Below are 27,099 nucleotides of genomic sequence, written 5' to 3' on the forward strand. Positions count from 1 at the left end.
GGATCAGTAGGAGATGGTGGGGTTTCAGTAGTATGTGATTGTGCTCTGCCCATTCTTTTTAATGTTTTGGGTATAGACAAATTACAATATCTTGTGAACAGTAGTATTATCTAAAATGTATGTTTCTTAAATTTATCATCCATTAATTTATTACTCCAGAATGATTACAGTTTATGATGTGTTTTGTGATCTGCCCAGCTGTAAATAAATAAATGTATGTCTCACAAATATTCTCTGGTAATTGTAACTGAGGCATTAAAAATAATAAATACATTAATAAAATAAAAAATATATATATCCTTATCTATCCATCTGTCTGTATGGAGAGATTGTCTCTTGTTAGCATTGAAGTTTGAAACACAAAACCCCTAAATGTGGTGTTCCAGTGGAGAAGGAGATATCTGGTTTAGCAAGCTAGATGTCATTTGGAAACGTGGAGGTGGTGTGATAGATCATGTGCTAAATGGTAGAATAACCTGGCTTTTTTGTCTAAAGGATTATTATTTTTATCCTGCCTGCATTTTAGTGAATTTCCATCACTTTTAAAGTGTGTTCCTAACGTTTAAATTATTGGAAATTGAATTCTTCTTTGCCACTTTGCTGCAACACTGGAATAATAAATCTATTGACATCAGTGACATATTCAAAACAAACAGAATTTGCCTCTCTGATATTAAATATAATCTCATATCAAAGCATCCCCTGTGAACAACTGTGATTTGTTGTTGCTGGCTACATTCGAAACATTACTTAGAAGCAAAATATTTTTGTAATTACCTATGTATAAAAGAATCTGTCTATATAGTCTCTTTGATAAATCAGCTCAAAAATGTATTGTTTTTGAATTCTGGTATTGCATATTTTACATAAATTTCAAAATCCTTTGTTTGGTTTTTTTTTTTTTTTTTAGGATGCAAAGAGGATTGTAAACCTTTTTAATACACCAAATCTTTTTTCCAATAATTTCACATTTAATTACCAATGCCTTTGATAATAAATTGTTTCAGAGTTTGTGATGTATTTTATAGAGCGGAGTCCTTTGGTGGGTTGCTTACTGAAACAATAAGCATTTGTGACAGGTTGTTTGCTGAATACTTCCTCTGTGCATATGGCAGATCATAGTTCAGTTGTTAGCAGATTATCCATTGTGCCTTGATGTTAAAAGAGGATACCTCTCAGCCTATGTTTAAAGCTGTTCTGCACTGTCTTAAGAATGGTTATGTTGAATGGGATCTAAGAGAAGTTTGGGGAAGTTCACGGTTGCTAAGGGAAAAAAGAGCACAGCAAACATTGTAGTGATTTCAGCTTTCCGTTCAGGATCCTTTATAACGAGTATTGTCAATTGTACTGATTTTAAAACTGCTGTGAAGCAAGAGGCAGTTAATCAGTTCTATGCTAGAGCAACATTAAATATTGTTCAAGTTTATATCCAAAAGAGAACTTTTTAAAGGCACGTAGAACCATTATTACTTAAGTGCCAGTATTCTAATCCTGTTTTTTTAAAACTACTGTAGTCAGAAGACAGATTTTTTTTTTAGATGTTTTATGCATTTTTAGTATTTTAAATGTAAACTTTAGGTTGTAAATTGAAATTTTACCCAATTAAAAGAATAAATACTTGTTTTCAAGATTGTTAGGAAGATGAAGGTATAATAAAGGGATAGTCTGTAGTTTCCCTTGCCTATTATAATGTGCTGAGGAATAAAGAACAAAGAATCTCATGGAATTCTTCTGTGATTAATTCTATTCTACTGTTGATGATGTGCATTTTAGACTTGTAATGTGTTGCAAGATCATTAAGATCTAAATCAAAGATTCAATTTGAAATAAATGGAAAATAAATTAAATCTGCATGTGTTATTTTGGAAATGGGGAGAGTATTTTTGAGAAAAGCAGAAGAAGGAGAGAAAGACTGAAAACATTTTACTTGAAAAGGTGAATACAAGGGACTATGCTTTAAATCATCTCATTTTCTTTCTAATGCAAATCTGATGCCTTGGTTATTCATTTTTATTATTTATTTATTTATCTTTTATATAAAACTTAGTAATTTTTGCATATTGGGAATGTAGCCATTTTAAAATGCACATAATAAATAGTACAACTATTGCACTCAATTTCATCTACTAATATATCGGTTTTCAAGAAAAAATAACTTTGAATAAAATGAATTAATTAAAGAGCTCTTAAAGCTCTGAGTTTAATGTAACTGCAGTTCTTTAAAGCAGAAAAACAAGAAAGAAAACAAATAGTGCCCCCTAAGCAGATGCTTATTCATGTAGGATAGCTGTGCTTTGATTTTGGAGAGGTGAAGTGACTTGCAGTTGGAAACCTTTATTGTGTCGTTATTTATGTCTGCAATAAATGAGGTATAAGCATAAAACATGAAAAGGAAAATTAGGCATTATGCTAGATGTCTTACTTTTTGTATTTTATTTACATGAAATATATGTTTTTTTTAACGGTGTGTTGCTATGCCTTTTGTTGACCATATCTGTACTCCAGGTCTGTCTGCTTGTTTCCATTGGCTTGTCATGTTCACTAATTAGGGAACTGCTGCATGATTCACCTTGTTAATTAGAGGGACTTGCACACAAAGGGCCTTCGGGCAGTGCGAAAGAAGAGCCTAGCACTAGTGCCCTGAGAAAGCTACAGCCTGTGAAGTAATTCTTCTCATCTACCTTCTATTTTTTATTTGAAATGAATAAATCATTGAGATTTTCCTTGTGGAGTGAGAATGCAAGAATTCACATCTTTGTAAGATGTAAATTATATGTGATCAATAGAAGGAGATGACTACTGTATTGTACTTACAAGATTCCCTAATTTACTACTTGTCAGTGTATGAAAAATTGCTTGAAATATTTTGTCCCCACACTAGTATTTTCTTCCCTTGATCTGCAGGAGAAATGAGCAGTAGCAGTTTTGCTGTACTTAAATCTAAAATAGGAAAGATGTAGATTATTTAAATTTTGAGCTTGTTTTGCATCCCCAATGGAACTTCCATTTTGGCAGCGAAGCCCCAGTACTACCCCTACAACTTTTCAGGGGTAGAAGAAGGTGGGCGTCTGGCTACTTTTGTTCCTCACTCTGTACTGCCTCAAATCCCACTTCTGAAAAGAGTAGCATGCTTCCTATATTGTGTATTCTTTAGTTGAGTATAGTTTCAGAATAAATTAAAGTTGTTTTCATCTTGTCACTTAGACTTGATCGAACTGCAATCCAGACTGCAAAAAATGTTGTGTTAAAAGTGCACGACTAATCTCTGCACTACCCATTTTCCATCTGTTTATGACACTATAGAAATTAACTGCAATCACATTCTTTCTAACTGTTTGATTAGAATCACTTATTACAGCCAAATGATTTTAGTAGACTGCTGCATTTTCCACATTTCCTCAAATGAAACTGGCAGTTTCAAGAGAAGGCTTTGCCATAGGAGTGGTATTGAAATACTGGTATCAAAATCCGGGCTACTTTATATATATATATGTGTGTGATTTATTTTTTTTATTTAAATAATCTAGTTACTAAAGCCTCTTACCACAATTTCTGGTTGTCTTTTTACTAGTATGAAATTTGGTATAATGGAACTTAAAGAACTTCTTTACAGTGAGGTGACGGAGCACTGGAACAGGCTGCCCAGGGAGGTGGTGGAGTCTCCTTCTCTGGAGATGTTCAAGTCTCTCCTGGATGCCTACCTGTGCGACCTGGTGTAGGGAACCTGCTTTGTCAGGAGGGTTGGACTCGATCTCTGGAGGTCCCTTCCAACCCCTACAATTCTGTGATTCTGTGATCTTCCTGTGTACCTCATCCTTCAGTTTGCTCCATTGACATACTGACTAAACTGTGCTTTCTCCATGGAAAAATGGAACTCTAATGGAAGTCTACTTACAGTAGGGAGTTCAGCCTCTAGGAGTTAATGTGTGCACTCCAGCTTCAAGTGTGGGGAGTTGTTAGAAAGCTTGGTTGAGAGGTTCATTTGAGCCTTGTATCTTCCCACACATTATTTTAAAAAGATGAAGCATTTTTCCTCACATCTCTTAGGTGAGTTAGCTCCCGTTATCCCAGTATACCCAGCACTGTCAGATCTCCTTAACCAAAACCACAGCTCAACAAGTTTGCTGTCAAAGCTATCAAGCTTTTTCAATGTGTGGTGTTCCTACCATTCCTTCTGTCTTCCCAGCCTGCATGAATATCTTTATTGTCCTTTGAAAAATAGTTTGTGAATATTTGTAGTTGTCTTGCTGGGTCGCTCTAAAACGAAATAGCAAACCTTAGGGAAATTCTTTCAGAACTTTTTCTGAATCTTACTACAGTTAAGTTGTAGGTATCCGAAAAAGTTGCCATCTCTAATGATGCTGTTTTGTGTTATTTTGTGCCTTAGAAACGGTTTCTTCAATTTCTCTGGGTTTGCACCAGCAAAGCTGAGAACAACAATTATGGGACTTAACAAAAGGCTTAAAATAAGAGCTAAATATTGCAGAGCCTGGAACTGGTGCTAACAGAGATAAGTTGTTTGAGGAGTAGTTTAACCAAACCAGACAAAATGTGCTGAAGCTTCAAGAAAAGTTTTTTAAGAGTAAAAAAATGTAATGAGTAGCATTAGTGAAAAGGCACAAAACATTGCTGTAGAACACTTCTAGAGGAATCTGAAGGAATCTTTCAAAAAGATGTACACAGTCTGGTACTGCAGATATGAATATGGCTTAAGAAATGGTTAGAGAGTTGTAGAAATAAACGGTTTTAAATTAAATTTTAATAGCACATTTTATATGGAAAATTGAAAAGTCAAATGACTGAGAATATACAACATTAAGTTCATAGACATCTGTAAAGACTGTTAGACCATCTCTGTTGATCAGAGACTAATGGGATGAGAATTTCTTCAAAGTATTTAGGAGGAAAAAGTAATATTGGGAACGCAATCTAGTAGTTCATAGTAGTAGTACTACAGAGTACTACATAGTAGTAGAACGCAATCTAGTAGAAGTACCCTAAAAACTTAAGACTTTGCTCAGAATTGTATGTGGCTTCTTCACACTTTTCATGTTTTATAAGCTATGAGAAAGGTGTTAAGAAGACTTTCAAGAAAATTAGACCATACAGGTATGAATGTGTATGAAACAGTTCAGACAGCATGTAATGAGGAGATAAGATTGTTGTTTTACTGATAGTTTTTTTAAAAAATTGTGGGTGATGTATGTGACCGAAGAATATTACAGTTAAGGCTTGTCTTCAGGGGAAAATGAGAAAGAAAGGCAGGATGCACCTGACATTTTCCATATCAGAAGTTTAATGCATTTTCACAAAAGTAATGGGGCCAAATGTTAATGGAAATTTTGAGTGAACTTCTAAAACAAAATCAAATTAGAAATAATAAACAGCGTAGGTCTATTGTATGAAAGACATCTGGTCGAAAGTACCCTAGTTAAAGCTCCAGAACTATATTCACATGCTCATTATTCAGAGGGACATTCATTTTGAGGTCTGAAATGTTCCCAGTCTAGTGTTTATCCAGGGTGATTTTTTCAACACTGCAATAATTTTTGACTCTTGGTGTGTTTGAAAGAAAGGAAAAGCATGCACACGCACCCTTTCAGTACACTGGAGCCTTCATGCCTTCATCTTCAAACAGATGTGCAGCCATCGCAAGTGACCACTGCAGTTTTTACTGTGTGGTGGGAGAACAGCTGTGGAGAAGTAGCATCCAGCTTTGTACTGAAGAAAACAAGGTATAGTTTTGTAGAGCTATGAGTGTGATGTGTTCAGTGAATGCTTTGGTGTTGCACATATAAACCTTCTGTGCACAGTGTTATTGCAGCGCTACTTCTTCACTTGAGCTACTACTGGTTTCTTACTAGGCAGTGTGCTATTGCTGAAGGAGTTTTGTTGACCTTTAGAGACTTGGGTAAGGCAAGGAGAGCAGGGAGCCAAGTGTGAGCATTCTGTAGACATTAGCTGTTTTTCAAGGCTCTCTCTGAAGTTAACTGATTTTCTAGTCCTCCTTGATCATTGTCTTGGACTTCGTTGGGGTTACTACCAGCATTTTTAATGAGTTTCATTTTTTTAATTGCGCCTTCTGTTGTGGACGTTTTAGGACATGTGTAATGGTTCCACGTTTCAGGCTCTTCTGAGCAAAAAAGATGTTTTTCCAGGGGGTGTAATCACTGTCTGAGACTGATAGATATATGTTGCAGAACCATCAATTAAGGCAGGCTTTTCGCAGCATATGACCCTGTTATCAAGAATTAAATCATTCACTGCAAACAGAATTAGGAAGGATCTCTATTGATGCCTATTGGCTAGAAATCAGTTCTTAAGTCATTGTTTATATGATCTTCCTTTCATCAAGCATTTCTGCCATTCAGTGCTTTCCATTGCTGATTCCCCGTTCAGTGTTCATTGTTGGCTGTCTTCATTCTCGATTGTGGTTTACAGTCTGTCAGTATTTATAGTTTCTATCAGTCCCTTCTGTGCCCACTTTTCTTATTTTCAGACTATTTCTGAACTATAATGGGGATTGTACGTAGCCAAAGTCTGATTCTTTATGAGCTGAGTTGGTTCTGTAACTACAGAAACTTAATATTACAGCTCTGCTTCTATTTCCATACAAAATCATATATTGATAGTATCCATTTGTACTTGACAATCTCCTCAAGCTCTTCCTTTATCTTCAGTCTTCTCTGTCACCAGGTTATTTTTCTTCTAGGTCAAAAAGCACCCCAGATTTCTATATTGAATAAGAGAAACACTCAACCTTTCTTTCTCTGATATAATGCCACTCTCTCCTCTTCCCTTTTTTTAGAAAAATGTATTTGTGTAGATTTGAATCATTAGATTTCCAGTCATTCTCTTAATTTCTGATGATATTGAAGTGAGTTTCTCATGCAGCAGTCCTTAATGACTATAGCTCAGCTCCATGTTTGGTGTACATCTCTGCTAAAGCAAAGGTAATTTATTTGCATAATTTTTGCCCTCAATTTGGAGCACATTTTGCTTTCACATCAAGATGCTTTTAACTCATGGTTTTGAACTCCTGTCTTTCTGATTAGTAGTCCAGTATCTCATTTGCTTTTTGGCATTCCCTTCCCTGTAGATTCAAGCAAAGGAGACTTACTGGAATGTTTGCAAAGTTGACGTTAACAGACTATTTCTCCTGGGATACTCACTTTTGTATTCACTGAAGTAAGGGACTTACCTGTGTCCAATACAGAACAGCAACAGCTAGGCCATTTTTTCTTCTGTACTGAAGTTGCTTGACCGGGGAGCTTGTTTGTACCAAGTAGCCGTTTGCTTTTCTATTACCTTTCCAAACATAGCTAATTCCTTGAACAAATCTATACAATGATGTATTCCTCTAGCCATAACATTCTGAATTTGCTTTTATTTTAATTGATGTCATAGAAAAGTGGATTGTTACGGTACTAATTACAGTAATGGTTGGGAACTTCAGTTCCTTAAGAAATCTTGACAAAGAATCCATGCTCGTTTCTGAAACAGGCGGTTTCTTCCACTCACATGGGCTGCTGCCCGTGCTGGTGGAAATAAAAATCTAAGAAGAAAAAACTTGCTGAACATATACCAACACCATTTGTTAATTTATTGTTGTCTCAATGACTGTTCCCACAATGGCTTATAGTGCAGAAGCAGCTTAAAATAAATGCTTGGTTTCTGTTGCGAAATTATTTACCAAACGTCATGGATGTGCCCTTGATGTGCTTTGGAAGTTATTAAATCTAGGTTTTGAAGATTGAATGTTGATTCTTCGGATAGGCGTATGGCTGTCTTGTGGCGTATGGCTTGTGGTGCTGCTTCTTTGAAATGTAAGCAGTAACAGCCTATGAAAAACAAACCAGCATTTTTGAGTCTGTTAGCTTTTCTTTAGTAACATAGTAGTGCAGTGTTCTTTTTGTTGGTGTTATGCAAAGAAGAAAATTTCATTTTGTGAAATAATGTTGATATTCTTGTGCTGTACTTCTTGTCAAAGGTATCTCTGTAAGTTAAAGCTGTCACAAAGGAAGTGGTGTGCTAAAAATAAATTTGGAGCAGATCAGGAGCAAAGAATAAAATTTCATTTGTAAGCAGTTTTCTTTTATAACATATTGGAATATTCATCTCTGTTTTAAATAAATATTTTGACTTTCAAAAAAATTAATTGTTGATTAGTTCCAAATGAAGCATTGGTTCTTTTCCAGAGGGCAGAAATTTTATTATTGATAAATATATCCATATTAATTGTGGATGAAGGCAAGTTAAAGAATGATATTGAACTGTGATATGAAAATGACAGTACAAGTGAATACAGCAATGAAGCAGCTGCATCGTGTGTTGGTTGATGTAATCAGTTGGATTCATTTCTACTAAAGAATGTTAATTAATAGGAAAGTTATTTATTTTATCAGGATGTACAGTTGTAAACAGATGCTTCATTTGTTTAAATATCCAGAAATTATTACCTGGCTGAGTTAAGCAGTAAACTATATTGTAATAACAGTCTGCTTTTTAAGTTTAAAAATATAATTGATCGTGTAAAGCTTAAGCAGCTTTAGTTTCATGGTTGCTTTCAAGAATACTTTAAAATCACAAAAACACTGAAGATGGCCACATTTAATTCACCTTATTCTGCGGACTGAAAAAGCGGGTGGTGATACTTGTTGCACTGTCAGTTCCACTACACGCAGAATGCAGTCCCAGAGTATACTGGGGAAAAGGGCTGTTGCTGGTCTGGGTTGTGCATTCGGCGTAGGGTGGTACAAGAGACACATCTTAAAATAATCTGTTGATGCCAAAGCAGAATATGAGTTCTTTGTGAATTGTACAGCTCTCAGAAAATATCAGTTATTCCTGAACTCCTTGCGAGATACCCGCAATAACTATATGCATTTTTCTCTCTGTTAAAAACAGCCTGTATCTTTTCTTGCGTTCTCTGAGAGACTCCTGTTGAGTCAGACATGTTGTGTGCTTGTCTCTGAAAAGTGCTGTTCCCTCCTTTGGAGCAGAAGTCAGAACACTACCTTTTTTGACTCTCCTCTAACTGTGAAGACCGCAGTTGGTGATAGTATTTTTGATGAACAGTCAGATGATGAGAAGGAAGGAAGCTGGTAGAGCTAATCTGTTGTGGAGTATGGAAAAATATGTAACTTGTATGTATGAAGGATGGAATGGGGGGGGGAATGAAGAGGCACAAATAGTGGAGGCTAGCATGCTTCAATATGTTAAATATCACTTAGAAATTTTGTTGAATATCTTACTCATAAGTGTTCATAAACTGCAAAGATGTTTCATTGCAAGCATGTTGATTGTGAGTGTGTAAAGATGTTCATTTAAGCCAACTGCAGTGCACTAGTTGCTTCAAGATTAATACCTTTGTTGGTAATCAGTATGAGGATCATAATTCTTTCATTTATGTTTAACTGTAGTCTTATGATTATCTGCATTCAGATAAGATTTTCTTAAAAACAAAACACAAACATATCAGTGTTTGTTGATGACTGCTGTTTGAGACTGACAATAATTTGTGAAAAAATGAAAAATACAGTATCAAGTATTTCACAATTTCAGCCCCTCTTTTTTTATGAAACTTCAGGATACTGTGATCTTATGATAATATATATATGCTTTTGATGAATTTGATACATTTTGAACAATATTCATTTAGGTTTACGTAAGAAGGTTTTTATTTTCTGTTGGAGTATATCAAGTTATGTACTGTAAAGCCAGCATTAGCAACTGTATTCTGTATTTACCTGGAGTTTTTGCACCTGACAAGATATTCCTTATTTGTATTAAGGTAATGTCTACCAGCCCCAGTGGCAGTAGATGATAAGTAAAGCATGTAGTACAGAAGAATCTGTGTCTGGAGAGCTTATAGTCTGACTATCTGGGTGAAGTGAGGTGAGAAGCACAGAGAAGTGAGGGGAAAGGTCTTGCCAGTACTCACACCAAGTGTCAGTGAAACAGAGTCTGGCTCCTTTGGCTCTGTCTGCTGAGCCAGGTTTCCTGTCATCTGTTGAATTACAGTTAGCTGAAAATCTTGTACATTTGTTTGGACAAGTGCAAAGCCAATGCATTTGTCAAAAAATTAGTATTTGATATCAAAAACTATCTTCAGCTCTTCTCACTGAATAAAAAAACATGACAACCTGAGAGATAAATGAGTGTAAACCCTCCTGCATACTCACAAATCTATTTAATATTTGCTTGGTGAAATAGCACCAGAAACTTTGCAGTTTTTGAAGTGAGAGGAGGATTTGTCCCACTATGAAGTTTAAAGAAACATCATGTTTTATGTCACGTGCAAAAAGTAAAAAAAATAAATAAATACTGAATTGCAGGTAGTGGAACAATCCTTCACAATTGTTATGTGCATACGTTACATGTTGACACAATCACTGTGTATTGCAGTGCAGGTTGTACAATGGGCAAAGCATTAGCTTACTGTGGTTTGAAAATGGTGACTTCGGACAAGAAGCTCATACAACAATAACCTTTGTATTGTACCAGTTATCTATCAGGCTGTATTTCTGGTTCATGCCTCCCAGGAAACTGAAATTTCTCTGCTGCAAAATTTCTTATTCTGTGAAGCCATCCACTTTGCAGCTTCGTCTGAGATCACTTGAAGCCAGTTGGCCCTAGCTTAAATATTCATCAGACTTCTGATAATTGTGATAACCCTTATAGGCTGGCAAGCATGGCAAATTAGCAAAAAGATGATAGATCTTTTTTTATATGCAGTTTTATCTTCAACCTTTCCTGGATATATGTTATACTATAGTAATAATTTCTTCTCTAAGGTATTTGCCAGTATCTGGATTTGCACATCTATTTACAGTTGCCTTGAAGCCTCATAATTACAATACAGCTGAAATGTCCATTTTCTTTCCCTGACTACAAATAGGGATCAATCGAATTTTAAATGACTGCTTACGGGCTAGCTCCCGATCATGACCTTTGTAAATGATTAGAGCTCACCACTGTTGCTATCTACCTTGAAAGGGTAAGCGGGCAGGTCTGTCTAACTGGCATTTAATCTGGAAGAGAGCCAAAGATATTTGAGCTAAAAACCTAATATGAGTTGGCAAAGGAAAGTATGCATAGACCTTTGCAGTATTATTTAGATATTTTTCCATGTTTCTTTTTTGTATTTAAAGAATTCTCTTATCCGGTAGATTAATGAGGTGTTTATTTGTATATAATTTTGTATTGAAGTTCTGATAGTAATTGAAGATATGAAAATGGGTTTCCAACCTCCGAATGTACTAAACTTGCTTTTTCTGAAGAACATCAGAATGTTGCTTTGGTAAATGAATAAAGCTGAAAAATGCAGTAAGAGAGATTTATGAAGCTGACCTGCTTTTTCTAGGCAGTAGTGAATGGAGAAAAAATACCATACGCTGTTCTTTTTCTATTTAAACCTCCCTTCCTTTTAACATCAGCCAGGAAATTTAAGTCTCACTTGTATATGCAGCTCACATTTACCTAAAGTCAGACACTTCTATCTAGACCTACCCGTTCAGTTTGATTTTAATGAAGAAATGTGCCTGTATTGTACAATGTCTTCATTACCACTACTGGATTTCTTGAGGTAGCCTTCTATGCATTTTGTTTGAGGGAGGAATGACATCAGTGGGATCTGCAATCAAATACTTCCTCTGAATTTGTTCAAGGAGTTGCATTATTACTAAGAATTATGACTGCTTTTATCTAATTAAAATCACATACTGCTTACCTCATTAGATATTTTTGTGCAAGATGGTTTATCAGAATCCTTAATAAAGTAATGTTGTTCATGGAACTGTGTCCCTTATCATTAATTCTCTAAAGGAACCATACAGTTAAAATGAGTATGTAGTCTTACCTCTTCATCATGTGGTAGCTGAGGTATTTTCTCTTTCTGTAGCATACAATGCTGTTACATAATGAAACTGGCAGGCTGTTGTCTTAGTCTCAAAGTAGCTAAATATGTTGTTACCTAAATCCCAGTCCCATAAAGCAGTTGCAGATTCAGTTTGTGTGGTTTTTATTTCAGTAATACTTTCTTCTAATGTTCATATAGAGGTAATCTATTTAGCTTTTTTTTGAACACGAGTATCAAGCCTAGTCATAATATTCAAAGTAAATCTCAGATGGAAGAAAATGTATTTTTTGAGAATTTTAATCAATATTTACATTTGCCATATTGATATTAAACTGGAGTTGTAAACCTGATATATAGGACTTACTAGGTGGGACAGTTTTCAAGGCCGAGAGTGGGTTTTCAAAAACAGTTGAAGTATGTGAAGCAGAAATTCTGCAGAAAGTCAAGAGAATTTCTCTGTTTCATTATTACTGCTACAATGCTGCATTCTTGAGCTGCTAAAATGGTTTTTCTGGGAATAGCTTAAAACTGTTAGTAATTGTTCATGTATGATTTTCACCTTTTGCTCACAAGTCTGGAGAGTGCTCATTTTGTTATGACAGCAGAATAAAATCTAATCTTTTCTTTCTAATAGATGCAGCAACAAGAACTTGCACAAATGAGGCAGAGAGATGCCAATCTAACTGCATTGGCAGCTATTGGTCCCCGGAAGAAACGGAAACTTGATTCACCTGGACTGCTTACCATAGGAGGAGAGGTATTTGTTTATACACATAGTAAGAGACCTGATTCTTTCAAAAGCTAGTAGGAGTAACTAGAGATACAGCATGCTGATGTTTTCAGTGAACTGTGACTTGGAAAAGGAGATACAAACTACTGAATTAGAAGGACTGTGAGTCACAGTTAAAATGATATCATCACTTAGTTGTATTTTTGAGTATTGTCTTTCAACAGATATTAAATAATATTCTAAAAGGAAAGCTAAACCTGAAGTACGTAGATCTCTCCTTACAGATGTTCTGTGTGTGTTTATGCTAGCTTTCTCCTCTGTATTATGCGAATGAAAATAGAAGAATGGGTAAGGCATGAAGAAAAATCTGGAAAAACAAAACAGTAGTCTTGCTCACAGTCCAAATTGTGAGCTTGTAGTAATACTAGTTTTTGTGACAAATGTGTCCAAACATTTTACGGAATGGCCCTGCAATTGCAAAGATGAGTTTGTAGTCACACTAAATTGTGTTGTAATTTCAACAGGAATACTGTGCTCTAGAAATAGGATCATGCTTTTTAGCACATGAAGCAATGCAAAATCCTCGAGTGAAATATATTAGCCAACATGGAGAACTGTGGTGATGTGGTTACACTACCTTGGATAACTCTTACTGAGTACAGTATTCTATAGTTTAGTTGTTGTTCAACTTTTGTTTCCGCTAAATATGCCTACACCATGGGAGTCAAAGTAATTCTATTACACATCTGTTCTGAGGAAAATGCAAATGTTTTGTTTTCAGTAACTGATTAGCATATGTACTTTGACACATCCACATAAAGAATTGCTCTCTGAAAAACAAGGAAAAAGATTTTCAAGAAAAATGGATGAACAGGAGTGAAAGGTGCTCCTCAAATAATGCTTCCACCAAACATGTAACTAGTTTCAGAATGTGACTACAGGGTAGCCTAAGCTGATCTGTGATCTCTCTCCCAGTCCTAGTGCATTCCTACCTATTTCATGGGCTTTGGCTCTTGTGCACTGTGCTAACCCATTTCCATTTGATAAATTGGCAGAAAACTAACCTAACAACAACAAAAAGTGAATATTTTCTGCTTAGTTTGTGAAGTTTGCTATCACCTTCATTTGCTGTGTCTACTACCTTTCTTATATTCTCATATTTTTCCTATGTAGCAGGCAGCAGTTCCATCACTAATCAGTCTATTTATTATTACATATACAGTACAGTTTACATCAAAAATTTAAGAGAAAGGATAAAGAGAAATGAGACACCATTTAGAAGAATTCAGCTTTTCTGTCTTGCAGAGTATAAAATATTACATGTACAGGATTTTATAATTTTATTTGATGGTGACTAGCAAAATAGCTGGAAAATACCTCTAAATGTTGCTGCTTTTTGCAATTTAATATGTGATTGCCGTGTAAGATATCAAACATTTCTGAAGTAGTACTGCCCAACACTTCTTTGCTGTCTGGATCTTTTTAGTGCTTGTGTTCATACAGAGCAGTGGCAAAGGTAGGGCACTGAATGGAACATGCAGTAGAGGGAGAGCAGCAACTACTTATGTTCTTTAGTTAGTATCCTTGCTAGAAGCACTTGCTAGATAAATGTTAATAAATTTTAAGTTGTTTTTGCTTACCTTATAAATTTTTAATCCATTCAGTTTAAATTTTTGCAAGCTTTTTTCTTGAAATATAAGGCTTTTAATTGTTAGCATTAAAATTTACTTTCATTTAGATAGATAGATAGTCTCATATAACTGTGAGAGTTAAAGCTTTAAGAAAATGATTAACCATCACAAGACCTACACGTAGCAGTTTTAGAAATCAAGTATTTGAGTGTTGCTAAGATAGCATTAATGCAAAATTTGCATGTTTCAAAATCTTTCATTTTTGTCTATGGAATGAAACTGTAGAGGTTAAGTGCAGGTATGTGTTATACTTAAGAAAAATAATAATTAAATAACGTGGCTTTTCATCAAGACCTATGGCTAGTATCCCAAAATACATAAATAGAAAGTATATGTTTGAAATATCTGAGGGTATAATTTGTTTAAACATCAAGTGAAAGCCCTCTCCTGGTACTTGCTGGCACAGATGGTTTTTGAATACTGAGCTTCCAAAGACAGCTTCAGGGCTAGTTCAGTGAATCACCACTTATTGAAGACAGTCATTTTAGGGATAAGAAAAAAACTTCTTTCTCACATCGTGGAAGGGCAGTCATCTTAGGAATATTCAGCAAAGTATCTTGAAAATCCACCTTCCAAACATTTGCAGGAGCATATGTTGGAACAGCATTCAAAGGAGAGCTGATATTGTTTCTTTTCACAGCCAGTGTTTATTCAAGCCATTAAAACCGCCTGTAAGTACAATGTTTTTGCTGACTTGAATATCTCAAAATGGCTATAGTTAATGCAGTGGTATTTTGAGTTGGGAAAAATTAATTTCTCAACGACTGTAGTGATTGAAAATATACTTTAGATTATTTCAGTAGCCAGAGTGGCTATCAACTTGATTGAGATATATTGCTAGCAAAAAATTCCATGGGTTTTTTTTTCTGAGATTCACCTTTTGATGGTATAATTTAATCACTTTAAAGCAGTTTTTCTGATGATTTTGTATATGATTTTGTATAAAATGTCTTTAATATTCTTAAGATTAAGATTTGAGGCTTGGAAATCTGTTATACCAGAGACTCCAAAAGGCAGGCATATACAAGTTACTTTACATTCCTCTATATCAGATCTTTATGCCACTAGTTGTTGGAAGCGTAGGAATGAATCCATGATTATCTGGGAGGCACTTGGGTACTATGATGTAAGTGGAAAAAGTACTTTTGACTCTGGACTCTTCATTCATCTGAGACTGAATGCGATTCATTTGCTTGCACATGTTAGCAGCTGGCATTCTCACTTTATGCATGAGTTATCTGTAAAATGTTTCAGCAACCTCTATGGTTTTTCCTCAAACCTATTGTTAATTTTTTTGTTTGTTTGTTTGTTTAAAGAAATCTCAATACTAGGTAGTTTTCTGTTTGGAGTAGGTTACACGTGATAAGTAAGTGTGGTAGAACTTCTCGTGGAAAACACGGCCTTGTTTCCTTCTCTTCTCACCCCTTTCAAACAGAAAGAAATGCATCATCTGTCTTGCAAAGGTCTTTGTTGCAGAATGGTTGTGTCATAGGTTCTTTCCAAAATGTCCATTCAAAGAATGTTGTGCAGATTTTGAAGTTTATGAATCAGCCAATATGATTTTGAAGCATAAAACTGTTTTTGAAAGATCTGAAAAAGAGCCATTTTATCGTCTTTTATTCAGGGGAAAAACACCAGTCAGTAGGATGCCATGCTATGAGCAAATCTTTGGGATATTTCCTCACCTTTCTGGGACTAAGGTGGTTTTATGGCACCCACTTTAAAAAAATCATTGGAATGACTTGTTCTGCAACTCAAGTATCAGCTTGGTCTTCATGTCTGTACAGTTGGCTCTTGATAAATAACTTTTTAAGTGGTCAAAATATGTTTAGAAAGCAGTTGAATCTAAAGAACCTTTATACTGGTTAAGCTTGAGTTATGTGAAAGCAGATACAATAGACCATAATGCCTTTTGCAAGTGTTTATGGTCCAAGAAGTTAAAACTTTTCACGCTTTAAAGCCTGTAGACTAACAGCAGAACAAAAAACTTTTTGTGATTTATTGTATCATTGTCCTTTCAAGCACTGTTGCTCCATGCATCGCTGACATGATAGAATGCAGTAGATATCTCAGTCCCATTTTGATGTAGGATGTCACTCCTGCAGGTAGTTGTAATTTCCCTTTTAGATGTAGAAAGCTATCAGTTAAAAATACGGGTTTGAATTTTCAGGTAGACAGAATGTAGTTGAACAGCGTGTCCTTATCACTCTTTTATGGAGTTAAATGCATACATCTTTGTGAAGCTGTGAAATTTCCAAGTTTAGTTCAGCTTTTGTGGCTTGTTTTGATTGTTGTTTTCAAAACTCAAAATACATAATATAATAATTCATAGTAAATATGTTACTATCTATTTGAAAACCAAAGTCTTTTTAAATACCTTACAGATATTATCCTAACTAATTATCGTACCTATTTTTCTTGTTCTTAAATAAATGAGATTTCAAATAATTTACCCCAGTGAGGAATTACTGTATTTCAGATATAATTTCAAATGGTGTCCTAGTCCATCAGGAATATTTAAAAATACATATAATTGTGGTTTTATTTTGTGAAAAGAATTTGTAAGCATTAACACGTTTCACAGACTTGGTAATAGAAAGTAGGAATGTCTTAACTATAATGGGCAATGCCAACTTTTTGTTGATGATTTATACATTCACACCAAATCAGAATTATTAGCATACATTGTGCCTGTTGCAAACAGTAAGAAATACGTTGAGTAAGAAGGCAGAATGATTTTGTATGGATCTCAGTTGACATGAGGAATAATAGTCTGTTGGCAATACAAGAAAATAGGAAGTGGCTCTGTGCCAGCGCAAGCATTCTTTTTTACTAGTAGAACAGGTTTGCATACTGTATGTACTCCTTTGATCTGTAGAACACAAAATATTCTGACACACGTTCTGTGGTATTAATCATTTTTCCTCACTGGCCAAGACAAATTTGATTTTTACTTCATTTGGAGATGGAAAGGGTAGTTGATCCCCGTCTGCATGATGTGGATCTAATGCACAGGAGAGACCATTAGAGCATTTATTTCCTTGCTTTTCAAAGGTTTCTTCCTGGAGCTTTACATACAGTGTTTTGTATTTTAACTAAAATCCTCCTTCGTGCTAGAACATGGAAAAAAAAATTAATGTTGAAAATAATTTTATCAGTGTAGTACTATTAAATACAGTATTTTCATTTATGGATATTTTAGAAGTGTAGTCAGTGTGTGCAGCTTATTAGCAAGGAATGTGAGAACTTGGCAAAATGACTTTTTGTCATGGTTAATAGTTCATCCATTATTTGTCAGTCCCTATAGATGTCCATTGCTGTTATTTGCTAAAATATTGTTTTTCTTCTTGCAAAAGGCAGCTACTTTGAGGGTTTGGGGGACAGAGGATATGTGAATTGCTTGTTGTTAGGGTGATTTTTTTTGAAGGTTTTAGGGGTTGTTGTTATTTATTATAAATGGGTCACTCTGAAAGTAATGCCTCCTGTTTTGAATCGTAGAATCTTTAAGGTTGGAAAGGACCTCAAAGGTCATTTACTCCAACTGTCCGCTTACCACCAGTGTAGCCCACCGAACATGTTCCTCAGTGCCACATCCTCACATTTCTTGAACACCTTCAGGGACTCAAACACTTTCTTGGATACTCCTTTCTGGTGCCTGACCACTGTTTTGATATTTTTCCTAATATCCAGCTTCCACCTCCCCTGGTGCAACTTGAGGCCATTCCCTCTAGTTCTATTGCTAGTTATGTGGGAAAAGAAGCTGACCCCCACCTTGTCACAGCCTCCTTTCAGGGAGTTGTCGAGATCTCTTCTGAGTTGCCTCTTCTCCAGTCTAAACAATCTCAGTTCCCTCAGCCATTTCCCACATGAATTGTGCTCCAGTCCTCTCACCAGCTCTGTTGCTCTTCTATGGGCGCACTCCATGGCCTCAGTGTCTTTCTTGTAATAAGGGACCTAAAACTGAGCACAATACTTGAGGTATGGTCTCACTAGAGCTGAGTACAGTCAGACAATCACCTCCCTGCTCCTGCTGGCTACACCATTTCTGAAGCCATTGGCTTTCTTGGCCACCTGGGCCAACACGTGTTCAGCCAAGCATTGAACAGCACCTCCAGATCCTTTTCGTCTGCCCAGTCTTCCAGCCACTCATGCCCAGTAGCATTGCATGTGGTTGTTGTGACCAAAGTATAGGACTCAGCACTTGGTCTTGTTGAATTTCATCCCATTTGCATCAGCTCAGTGATCCAGTCTGACCAGATCCCTCTCTAGGGCCTTCTTACCCTCTGGCAGGACACTGCCTCCTATTTTGGCGTCATTGCAAGCTTTCTCAGGATGCACACAATCCTCTCATCCAGATCACCAATAAAGATATTGAACAGGATAGGCCACAATACCCACTCCTGGGGAATACTACTCTTGACCCCAGCGGGATTTAACTCCATTCACCACCACTCTCTGGACCCAGCCATCCAACCAGTTGTTTACTCTGCAAAGTGTGTACCTGTCCAAGCCATGGGCTGCCAGCTTCTCCAGGAGAATACTGTAAGAGACAGTGTCAAAGGCTTTGCTGAAGTCTAGATAGACTGTATCTGCAGCCTTTCTCTCACCACCAGACTGGTCACCCAGTCACAGAATGAGATCAGGCTGATGAAGCAGGACTGCCTTTTGTGAACCCGTGCTGGCTGGACATGATTCCCCTTTTGTCCCACATGTGCCGTGTGATCTCACTCAAGGAGATCTGTTCCATGAACTTCCCTTGCACCAAAGGCATGGCTGACAGACCTGTGTTTCTCTAGATTTTCCTTATGACTGTTTTTATAGATGAAGTCACGCTGGCAAGCCTCCAATCTTCTGGGACTTCTGTGGTCAACCAGGAACACTGATACATAGTGGTAAGTGGCTTGGCAGTCACCTTTGCCAGCTCCCTCAGTACCCTTGGGTGGATCCCATCTGGCCCCATGGTCTTGTGGCGATCTGGGTGGGGTAATAGGTCTGTAACTGTTTCCATCTGAATTATGGGAGGTTTATTCTGCTCCACAGAATGGGACCACCTCCCCATCCCAGACTTCCAGGTTAGGGGGTAGAGTACCCTGAGGATAACTGGTCTGATGATTAAAGATGGATGTAAAGAAGGTGTTGAGAACCTCAGCCTTTTTCTTATCCTCTGTGGTCACGTTGCTCACTGCATCCAGTAAAGGGTGGAGATTCTCCTTAGCCCTCCTCTTTTAATATATTAATTAAGCCCTCCCTCTATTAATATATTAATTTTTTTTGTTGTTGTCTTTTATTACAGTAGCCAGGTTCCACTCAAGCTAGGCTTTCACCTTTCTCATTTTCTCCTTGCATATCCTAGCCACTTCTCTGTAGTCTTCCTAAGTTGCCTGTCCCTTCTTCCACAGGAGGCAGGCTCTCTTTTTGTCCCAGACTCTCAGTGAAAGCTCCTGCCTCATCCTATGGAATTTGGGGACAGCCTGCTCCTGCATCTTTAAGACTTTCTTCTTGAGGAGCGTCTACCCTTCCTGGATCCCTTTACCCTTCAGGACAGGCTCCCAAGGAATTCTCACTACTAGTGTCCTGAATAGTTCAAAGTCTGTCCTCTGCAAGTCTAAGATAGCCTTTTCCATGAAAACTCCAACAGATGCAAAGAGCGCAATAACACGGTTTGGTTGAGCAAATTCTTAGCTACAAAACACTCTTTTTCAGCATAGTCACTGCTATTAAGTATGTGCTTTCGTCAGTGATGAACAAGAGCCTGCATGCTGCAGTCAAAATCTGTACCAGCAGAGGTGACCCACTGTGGCCACTACTGAAACGTGCCACCCTCCACCTCACTGTGCTCACATCCATCCATAAACATTCAGCAAGCATCAATGAATGTCATTGGGCACAATTTTTTCTGTGTGAAGGGATTCAGTTCCACACCTTTGCTTCATAGTACTTCCATGTCAGATGCCAGCTTGTCAGACTGCCCCTCTGCTGCCATCTGTCACCTTGCAACAAAATAGAATGGAATGTTGGTGGGAAGATTCAGCCTCTACTGCCATACCAACGTCTGCCTCTGATGTTGTGGGACAATAATAATAAAACAGGAGGCACTGCTTTCAAAGTAGGCCTTGTATTTTCAATTGTTTTCTCCCTTTAGTGTCTTAATATTTTGTGGCCTCTGTTTTTGACGTTTACAATTCTAGAATTTTTCTTCTGTAAAACTGGTAAGTCTAAAATAAAGGGCCTAGCTGAGGATTTTTCAGAATTTACTTGAATTTCTACATTGACTTCAGAAGGTGTGAGGCCCAAGGTTCTGTGACATTTGTAGATGTCTGTGCAAGTATGTTTTTAAAAGCTTGAGCAGAAAGTGTTCGTGGTGCAACTTTTCAGTATACACAAGGAAAGATTTAGTATCTCAAAACAGCAGCGCTTCTCTAACTGACTCTTCTCCAAAAGAGTCAAGTGAATCATCCAATTGTTTTGTTTCCTTCTCTCTTCCATCTTGTTTAATATCAGGTAACTTTTGGGTAATCCTCAGAGTCTTAAGAAACTTAATTAGATGTTCATTCTTGGATATTTCCAGCCTTATTCTTTACAGGAGGTCGAGTAATATGTTGGTTATACCAAGAGGGACAATTAGGGTATCAGCGTTTAACATTTTAGTTTCCTCTGAACCTTTAGGCAGGAAGGCTTGAACTTCAAGGGAGTCCTTTTGCTAGCTTATGATATAAACAGTTCACTTTGAAGTACTGAACAAAATTTTTGTTACTTTATCTGATCCAAACTGTAAAACCAAACTATTGCCTGCGTTCCTCTTACAAACAAGAGTATCTAAGCAGTGCTTCTGCTACTTCTGTAGTGTTTCTGAACTTACCTTCATAGGGCATCAAGTCTATCTTAGAGTTTCTTTTACATATCATGATACAGAACGCAGTGAAAACAGCTTGGAATAACAAGAGAAAATCCTCTTTGAGAAAGTGAAGTTATCAGCACAAGCTTTCTGAAGTCCTGCCGGTACTCTATATTGATGCTCCTGAAACAGATCTGACCATCATTGCTTCAGTTGCAAAAATATTCTGTCGGTAAGGAGAAATATCTTGCTTTAAAACAAACAAACAAACACCTGACAGATAAACATTTCTTACTGTGTGTACTAAAAGTGATCTTAAGTAGCTCTACTCAAAAGAAAAAAAACAACAGTGCGTATGAAAGAGGAAGGAAGACGGGCCTATTATGGTTTCCTTGTGTCATGTAAGAGTCTTCCAAGATTGCACTGTAAGTCTGAATGGTTTCTTTATCAATTTGGAAGTATCAACGTATGCGTAGTATTCATGTATATTTATGCACAAATGTTAGAGTCAGGTCCTATTACAGTTTTCATAAGCAATGGCATTGTGAAATGACAAAATATCAGCAGTTTGTGGTGCAGGGCTTTCTATTCAGACAAATTTTGCTGTTTAATGAACATGATGTGTTGTCAGCCCCTATAATTTATTGTGTACTGTAAGAACATTTTGAGCAAACATTTGTTTAATTTGGAAATTATTGTTCACACTACTTCCACATCTGTTGACCAGTCTGCTACTGTCCACATTTCCCTTTTGGAATTTGGCTAAAATTTGTCAATGATAAAATTGAAAGCAGTGACTCAAATATTTAAACTTGGAGCTTAAAGCCAAAAGCTTGACAAGCTTGCATGGCTTATACATCCTTTCTTTGTAAGAGAGATGAGAAAATGGATCCTGGTTGGCTGCGTTCACAAGAAGTTAAGCATCCGAGCTCCAGACCTGCAAGGACATGTGCACATGCTTAACTTTAAGCACAGTGGTTGGTTTGTTTGAAGTTAGTAACATGCCTTGTGTAGAACATTAATTACGTGCAAGAAGCTTTTGTTGGATCGCTGTGTATTTCAGTGTTCATGTCAGTCTTTTTGCGTTTCCTACTGCATGAATTCCGCTAATCTGTAACTGATCCTGATTTAGGAAGTGCCTTATTACTGTTCTCTTTACATGATAAAAAACAATTTTCTTTTTGGGCGTGTTGCATGCTTTTGAAAAGTCTCACGTTTGACCGCCAAAGACTTGGGACTATCAGTGTATTTAGGGGCAGGCTTCAGAACTTTCCCAGTGTGTTTTCAATATTGCAGGCTGTGTTTTGCTTTCAAAGAATTAACATAGTAAAAATATCTGACAGGGGGATCTTCGTCCTGGTATTCCTTTTGTTACAGAGTCTATTCTAGTGAGCGACTAGGAAAAAAGGGGGTTTTGTTTTTGTTTTGCCTGCAGTCAAACAGGAGCATGCTGGTTAAAGGGATTCTGTGGGGGAGTTGGACTCGAGAGGGCCTGAGGGAACTCGGAGAGACATCTACCACCAGCAGCTTGTCTGTGCTAGCTAATTATAGCTAGGGTACTGTTTACTTTAGTGGTATACTCCTTATTTATTAGTTACTTAGTTACTGCTTGCCTTCAAGTTACAGGCTTGCAGCCAGTTGCTGCAGGGGAGGAGCAATAGGAAGGGAAGGGCATCAAGCAGCACTGCAAATCGGAGCTCCCTGACCTTGGCATGCTTTTTAAAATATGTTTTTCTTTTTCTTCTTTTTTTCACTTCTTAAATAAGACACAATGGGAGATATGGTCAAAAAGAAAAGTATGCAAGTTAAAAAATGGAAAGAAGGAATTTTTTTTTACAGTCTAGCAGGACTTTGATGATTTGTAAAACTGCGTTTTTTTTCTCTTTCAGTACCTGCATTCAGACCAAACTCCCACTTTTTTGTATGTCTAAAGTTCCACTGGTTTTAATGAAATTATGATTTTTATACCTTTATTAATATGTACCACTTTGAGAATCCAAAGTTAGTTTCTTAGGGTACTCTTACAAAGTAGTGAAGTAGTTTCACATCAGCACTCTTCCAAGCAAAAATGAATCTATACAGGCATGTTTCCCATAATTAACTAAAGCTAAACTATATTAAAAATTGTGTGTAGAAATCATAGGTCATTTAAAAGTCCAAGCCCTTAAGAGTTAAACAAAGGTGATCCACATTAGAAAATTTTACTCTAATTCACCCCCATTTTTGTCATGAACTTTGAACAGAGCCTGTGTATTAGCTATGTGAAAGAGATATTGTTGCTTTTGTTGTTCTGTTTGTAGTAGTGTTGGCATGATAATTATCTCAGCAAACAACAGGCCAAAGAACAGTAGTGTTGTGTGGAGGCAAATTAAGAGAATCACGAGATCATCTGCAACTCTGAGAAAGCAGAAGTTGTCACAGATAGTGATTTCCATGACTTAGAACGTGCAGATGGTGCTGACTGCAATTATCAGTAAAAAAATTATTTCTTTAGTCTTTCTGAGCATTACAGTCTCTTGTAAAGCTGGGATCATAACAAGAGCTGAATCTCTGTATGATGGACCAGTTTCTGAACAATATAGAGGAAGCTCTGTTAGAAGAAAAAAAGCAAAGCTTCTGTCTCCAAAGAAGAAGGTTGGGAATAAAAAAGGAGCACAACAGGTTAAACAGCCTTGGCCGAAGAAGTGAGTACCCCTAGGCAGACCAGCATCTCTAATCAGTGGTAGTGGTACTAGCTCTGAGGGGAGGGAAATTCAGGCTGGTGCTCTCATGTAACATTAAAAAGGACAAGCAGTCTGTCAGGAGAAACAGTCATTGGCGTGGGATTTCTTCTCTTGATCAAAAAGACAGCAGCACTGCGTCCTACTTTATCTATAAGGGAGGTGTCAGCAGAGGGCATTTTTTTCCCAAGCTGTATCACTGGCCTATGGTGCACTTCTCCCAAGCCGTAAAAGAAGTCACCTGCATTTCTCTCTTTAGCAGGGTTTTGTTGATCCTGTCTGTCTTCTCTTTTCACTTGTTTTCAATTTTATGCAAGTAAAATCCCTTCCCTCCCACCCCCTTTTTTTTTTTTTTTTTTTTTTTTTAAGAAACATCTTTACAAAGCAGAAGGGGGAGCTAAATCTGATGGACCTGAAAAATATGCCTGATACTTATCTCCAAAGCCAGCATTTGTTCTGTCCTCTCTATTAGTAATTCTCTATAAGTAACAAAGAAAATTATTTAAGAAATATTGTGAATCTGAATCTGCAATCACTTACTTTCAAATAAGTGACGTGTTAATTCAATTGACAAGCTTACTTGTAATGAGACATGTTTTGTGGGTTTTCTAGTTAAGGGCAAGAAGAATTTAAAAGGGTGATCTGATTCCACGCCTGATCATCATTTTCACATTTAAGAATTCATCTGTGTCCAAATCGCTTAACCAATAATACTTCATTTTAGCAAAAATTCTTCTGGTTCTATAATATTTAGAAAGCTATTAATCTCTAACTGAAGCATCAGTTCTATTTATAATGACTCTGGTCTCTGTGTGACCAAATGTGTAGATCATGTATGTTCTGCATTTGAGTTTGCAGTATGATCAGTTCGCAGCAAGTAAGGAAAATTAGGAATGTTTAATGAACGTTTTAGTACTTTTTTTAGTTGACATTCTTGATGTGTGTTAGAAAGACTTGAACTTTCCGAGATGAGAGAAATATAAATCTAGATCTGGATCTCATCACTCACAGCGTTTGTTCTAGCTGTTGTGGCTAATAAGTTAGTTTGACATATTGGGGTTCCCTTTCTAGAGTGTCATGTATTAAAAAATGTGATGTAATTTGTAATCCAACTTGTTCTACCTATTTTTGAGCAATGAGTCCTTGTTGGTGTGAAGTCAAACACAGTTTTTACACTAGCATTAGAGAGACACAAAGTTTTTTGGATTTCAGGATAATTTTAAAATGTTGTTTATTGTATTTATATTTATCCTAGTGATGATCAAAACAAATGATCTTTCGTTCTCTATATTTCTACCATTGCTGGTTAAGTACTGCGTACTGCTGTGGTAAATGCATTAGGTTGTACTGTGTGAGCGGGAGATAGAAAAGCAGTATTTGTTCTTTTGAGTATGCTTTTCCAACTACAGATTCCACAGCATCAGATTTTTGCTATTCTTATTTAAATGATGAGTTTAACTTAAATCTTCTAATTTTAATGTAATTATTTAACAAGGCCATATAATCTTTAATCTAGTTGCGAGTTATTTCATTTAACTGTATGTTGAGAGACATTGCTCTTGAATTTAAAGATGCAGTCATTTAAACTTCAACAAAAATGATACACTTCTCAGGGTTTTCAGAGGTATTTTTGTATCTCCCACTTTCAATTGGTGTAATTAGTACTTTTTTCTCAATAATTTTGATTTGTACTGCAATTTCTGATAGTTTTCCCCTGGGCAAAAAAAAAAAGAAAAAAAAAGAAACAAAAAAAAAGAAACTCATCAATAGCTTTTTCTATCCTCTCTTTTCTCTCGTTTTGAAGACAAAGCTACCTGACTTATGGCTGGTTAGAATGAGCATCACGTAAAACAGACAAATCAAGCTGTGTCAGATTAATCCTCCTTAAGCGGCTTACACTCCAGTTGCATAGAAAGACACCCTAAATGGAGAACTTGTTCAGAATTGACACCAAACTAGAGATTGCGTATCAAAGAAAATGCTTTACCTACCTATTCTACAGCCTGCTCTTTAGTGTGAATTGTTCTTCTAGATCTGATAACAGAACACTTCTGGCTGACTGTACCGTATCAACTTGACATTTGGAATACAGATATATGAGAAGCATGTCATGTTAACAGAACACTACAACAGTCATACTTTGTCTCAACTGATGGGGGAATTGCAGCGTACAGAGTAATTCATGTTGACAGTAAGAACTTGCAGATAGGCAGCCTAAAATGGTGAAATCATTATAGAAATTTATTTAACTGGTTGAATGACCATAGCAGATTGGTTGAGCCAGCCAAATCAAAGAGAATGTGAAGGAGATATCTTCTCCACTACAGTTTTAAAGATTAATTTGTGTCTGGCTTATATATCCTTTGGAATGCATATATTTTCATCTGTGAATGTTTATACAAACGTAAGAGTTAGTGGTTATTGATTAAACAGTGTATTTTTCATTTCTATTGTTCAGAGAATTAGGTACTTTTTCATGGCTAGTACTTGAGAAATAATCTTGAAGAGAAGGTGACTATATAATTGGAAGTAAACCAATTTTATTTTTGCTTTATGTACTTATAGAAGACTGTTTTATCAATTTGATTAATAATAGAGTTCTACATTTTCGTTGAATTCACAAAATATTTTCCAGTTGTTTGCTTTTCTGTGCTTTTAAGTCTCTTATTGGTGCTAAAATTCAGATTTTTTCCCTCAAAAATTGAATAAAGATGATATTTTCGTCAGTGCTGTGCCCATAACAGTAGAGACAAGTAGCAATGAAAGAGGAACCTTGGAGTACCTTCAGTTCCTGCTTTTAACTGAACCTTAACCAATCACCTACATTTATTTTCTTAGAACTTAATTCAACAGGTTTTAGTCATACCCTCTAGGATCTCCATAATACAATTCTGTAGGTACAGCAGATTCTTCAAATCGCCGTCAGCAGCAGAGCACACAGGCATGTTACAGACTGCAGGCACGAGAGACCTAAGTCTGTAGAGAGAAATATGCTTTGAGTATCGACTGTATAAAAAAAGAGATATCCCAAACTTTGCATTTGAAAATATTTCTCCAAAGTGTCTCTTTTAGTATAAATGCTGATGTGTGTTGGTATTAAATGAATCTATAGAGAAAGCTCTTTAGCCCAGTGCAATGGGAATTATTCCATTGTCAGTCTGGCTCTACTTCTGTCTGTGGCTTACTCTAGTTGACTTTATCTTAGTGTTCTTATCTCATTCATTGCTATTCATAACCCATACTTGTGTGAAGATGGGCCTTTA

At 36.5% G+C, this 27,099-nt stretch overlaps 1 protein-coding gene across 1 annotated transcript in view; it reads left to right on the top strand.

Moving 5' to 3' along the window:
* The window catches only part of LOC122183390 (transcription initiation factor TFIID subunit 4-like), a 133,206-nt gene that overhangs the window by 76,271 nt on the left and 29,836 nt on the right, over positions 1–27,099 (top strand). Inside the window, exon 14 of the mRNA XM_042877285.1 lies at positions 12,495–12,617. Within this exon, the coding sequence (XP_042733219.1) occupies positions 12,495–12,617 (123 nt within the window). The remainder of the gene's footprint in view (positions 1–12,494; positions 12,618–27,099) is intronic.

The sequence above is a fragment of the Lagopus leucura genome, unplaced genomic scaffold, assembly GCF_019238085.1.
Source record: "Lagopus leucura isolate 7727_CA_CO unplaced genomic scaffold, USGS_WTPT01 Super-Scaffold_100017, whole genome shotgun sequence".
Classification (NCBI taxonomy): Eukaryota; Metazoa; Chordata; class Aves; order Galliformes; family Phasianidae; genus Lagopus; species Lagopus leucura.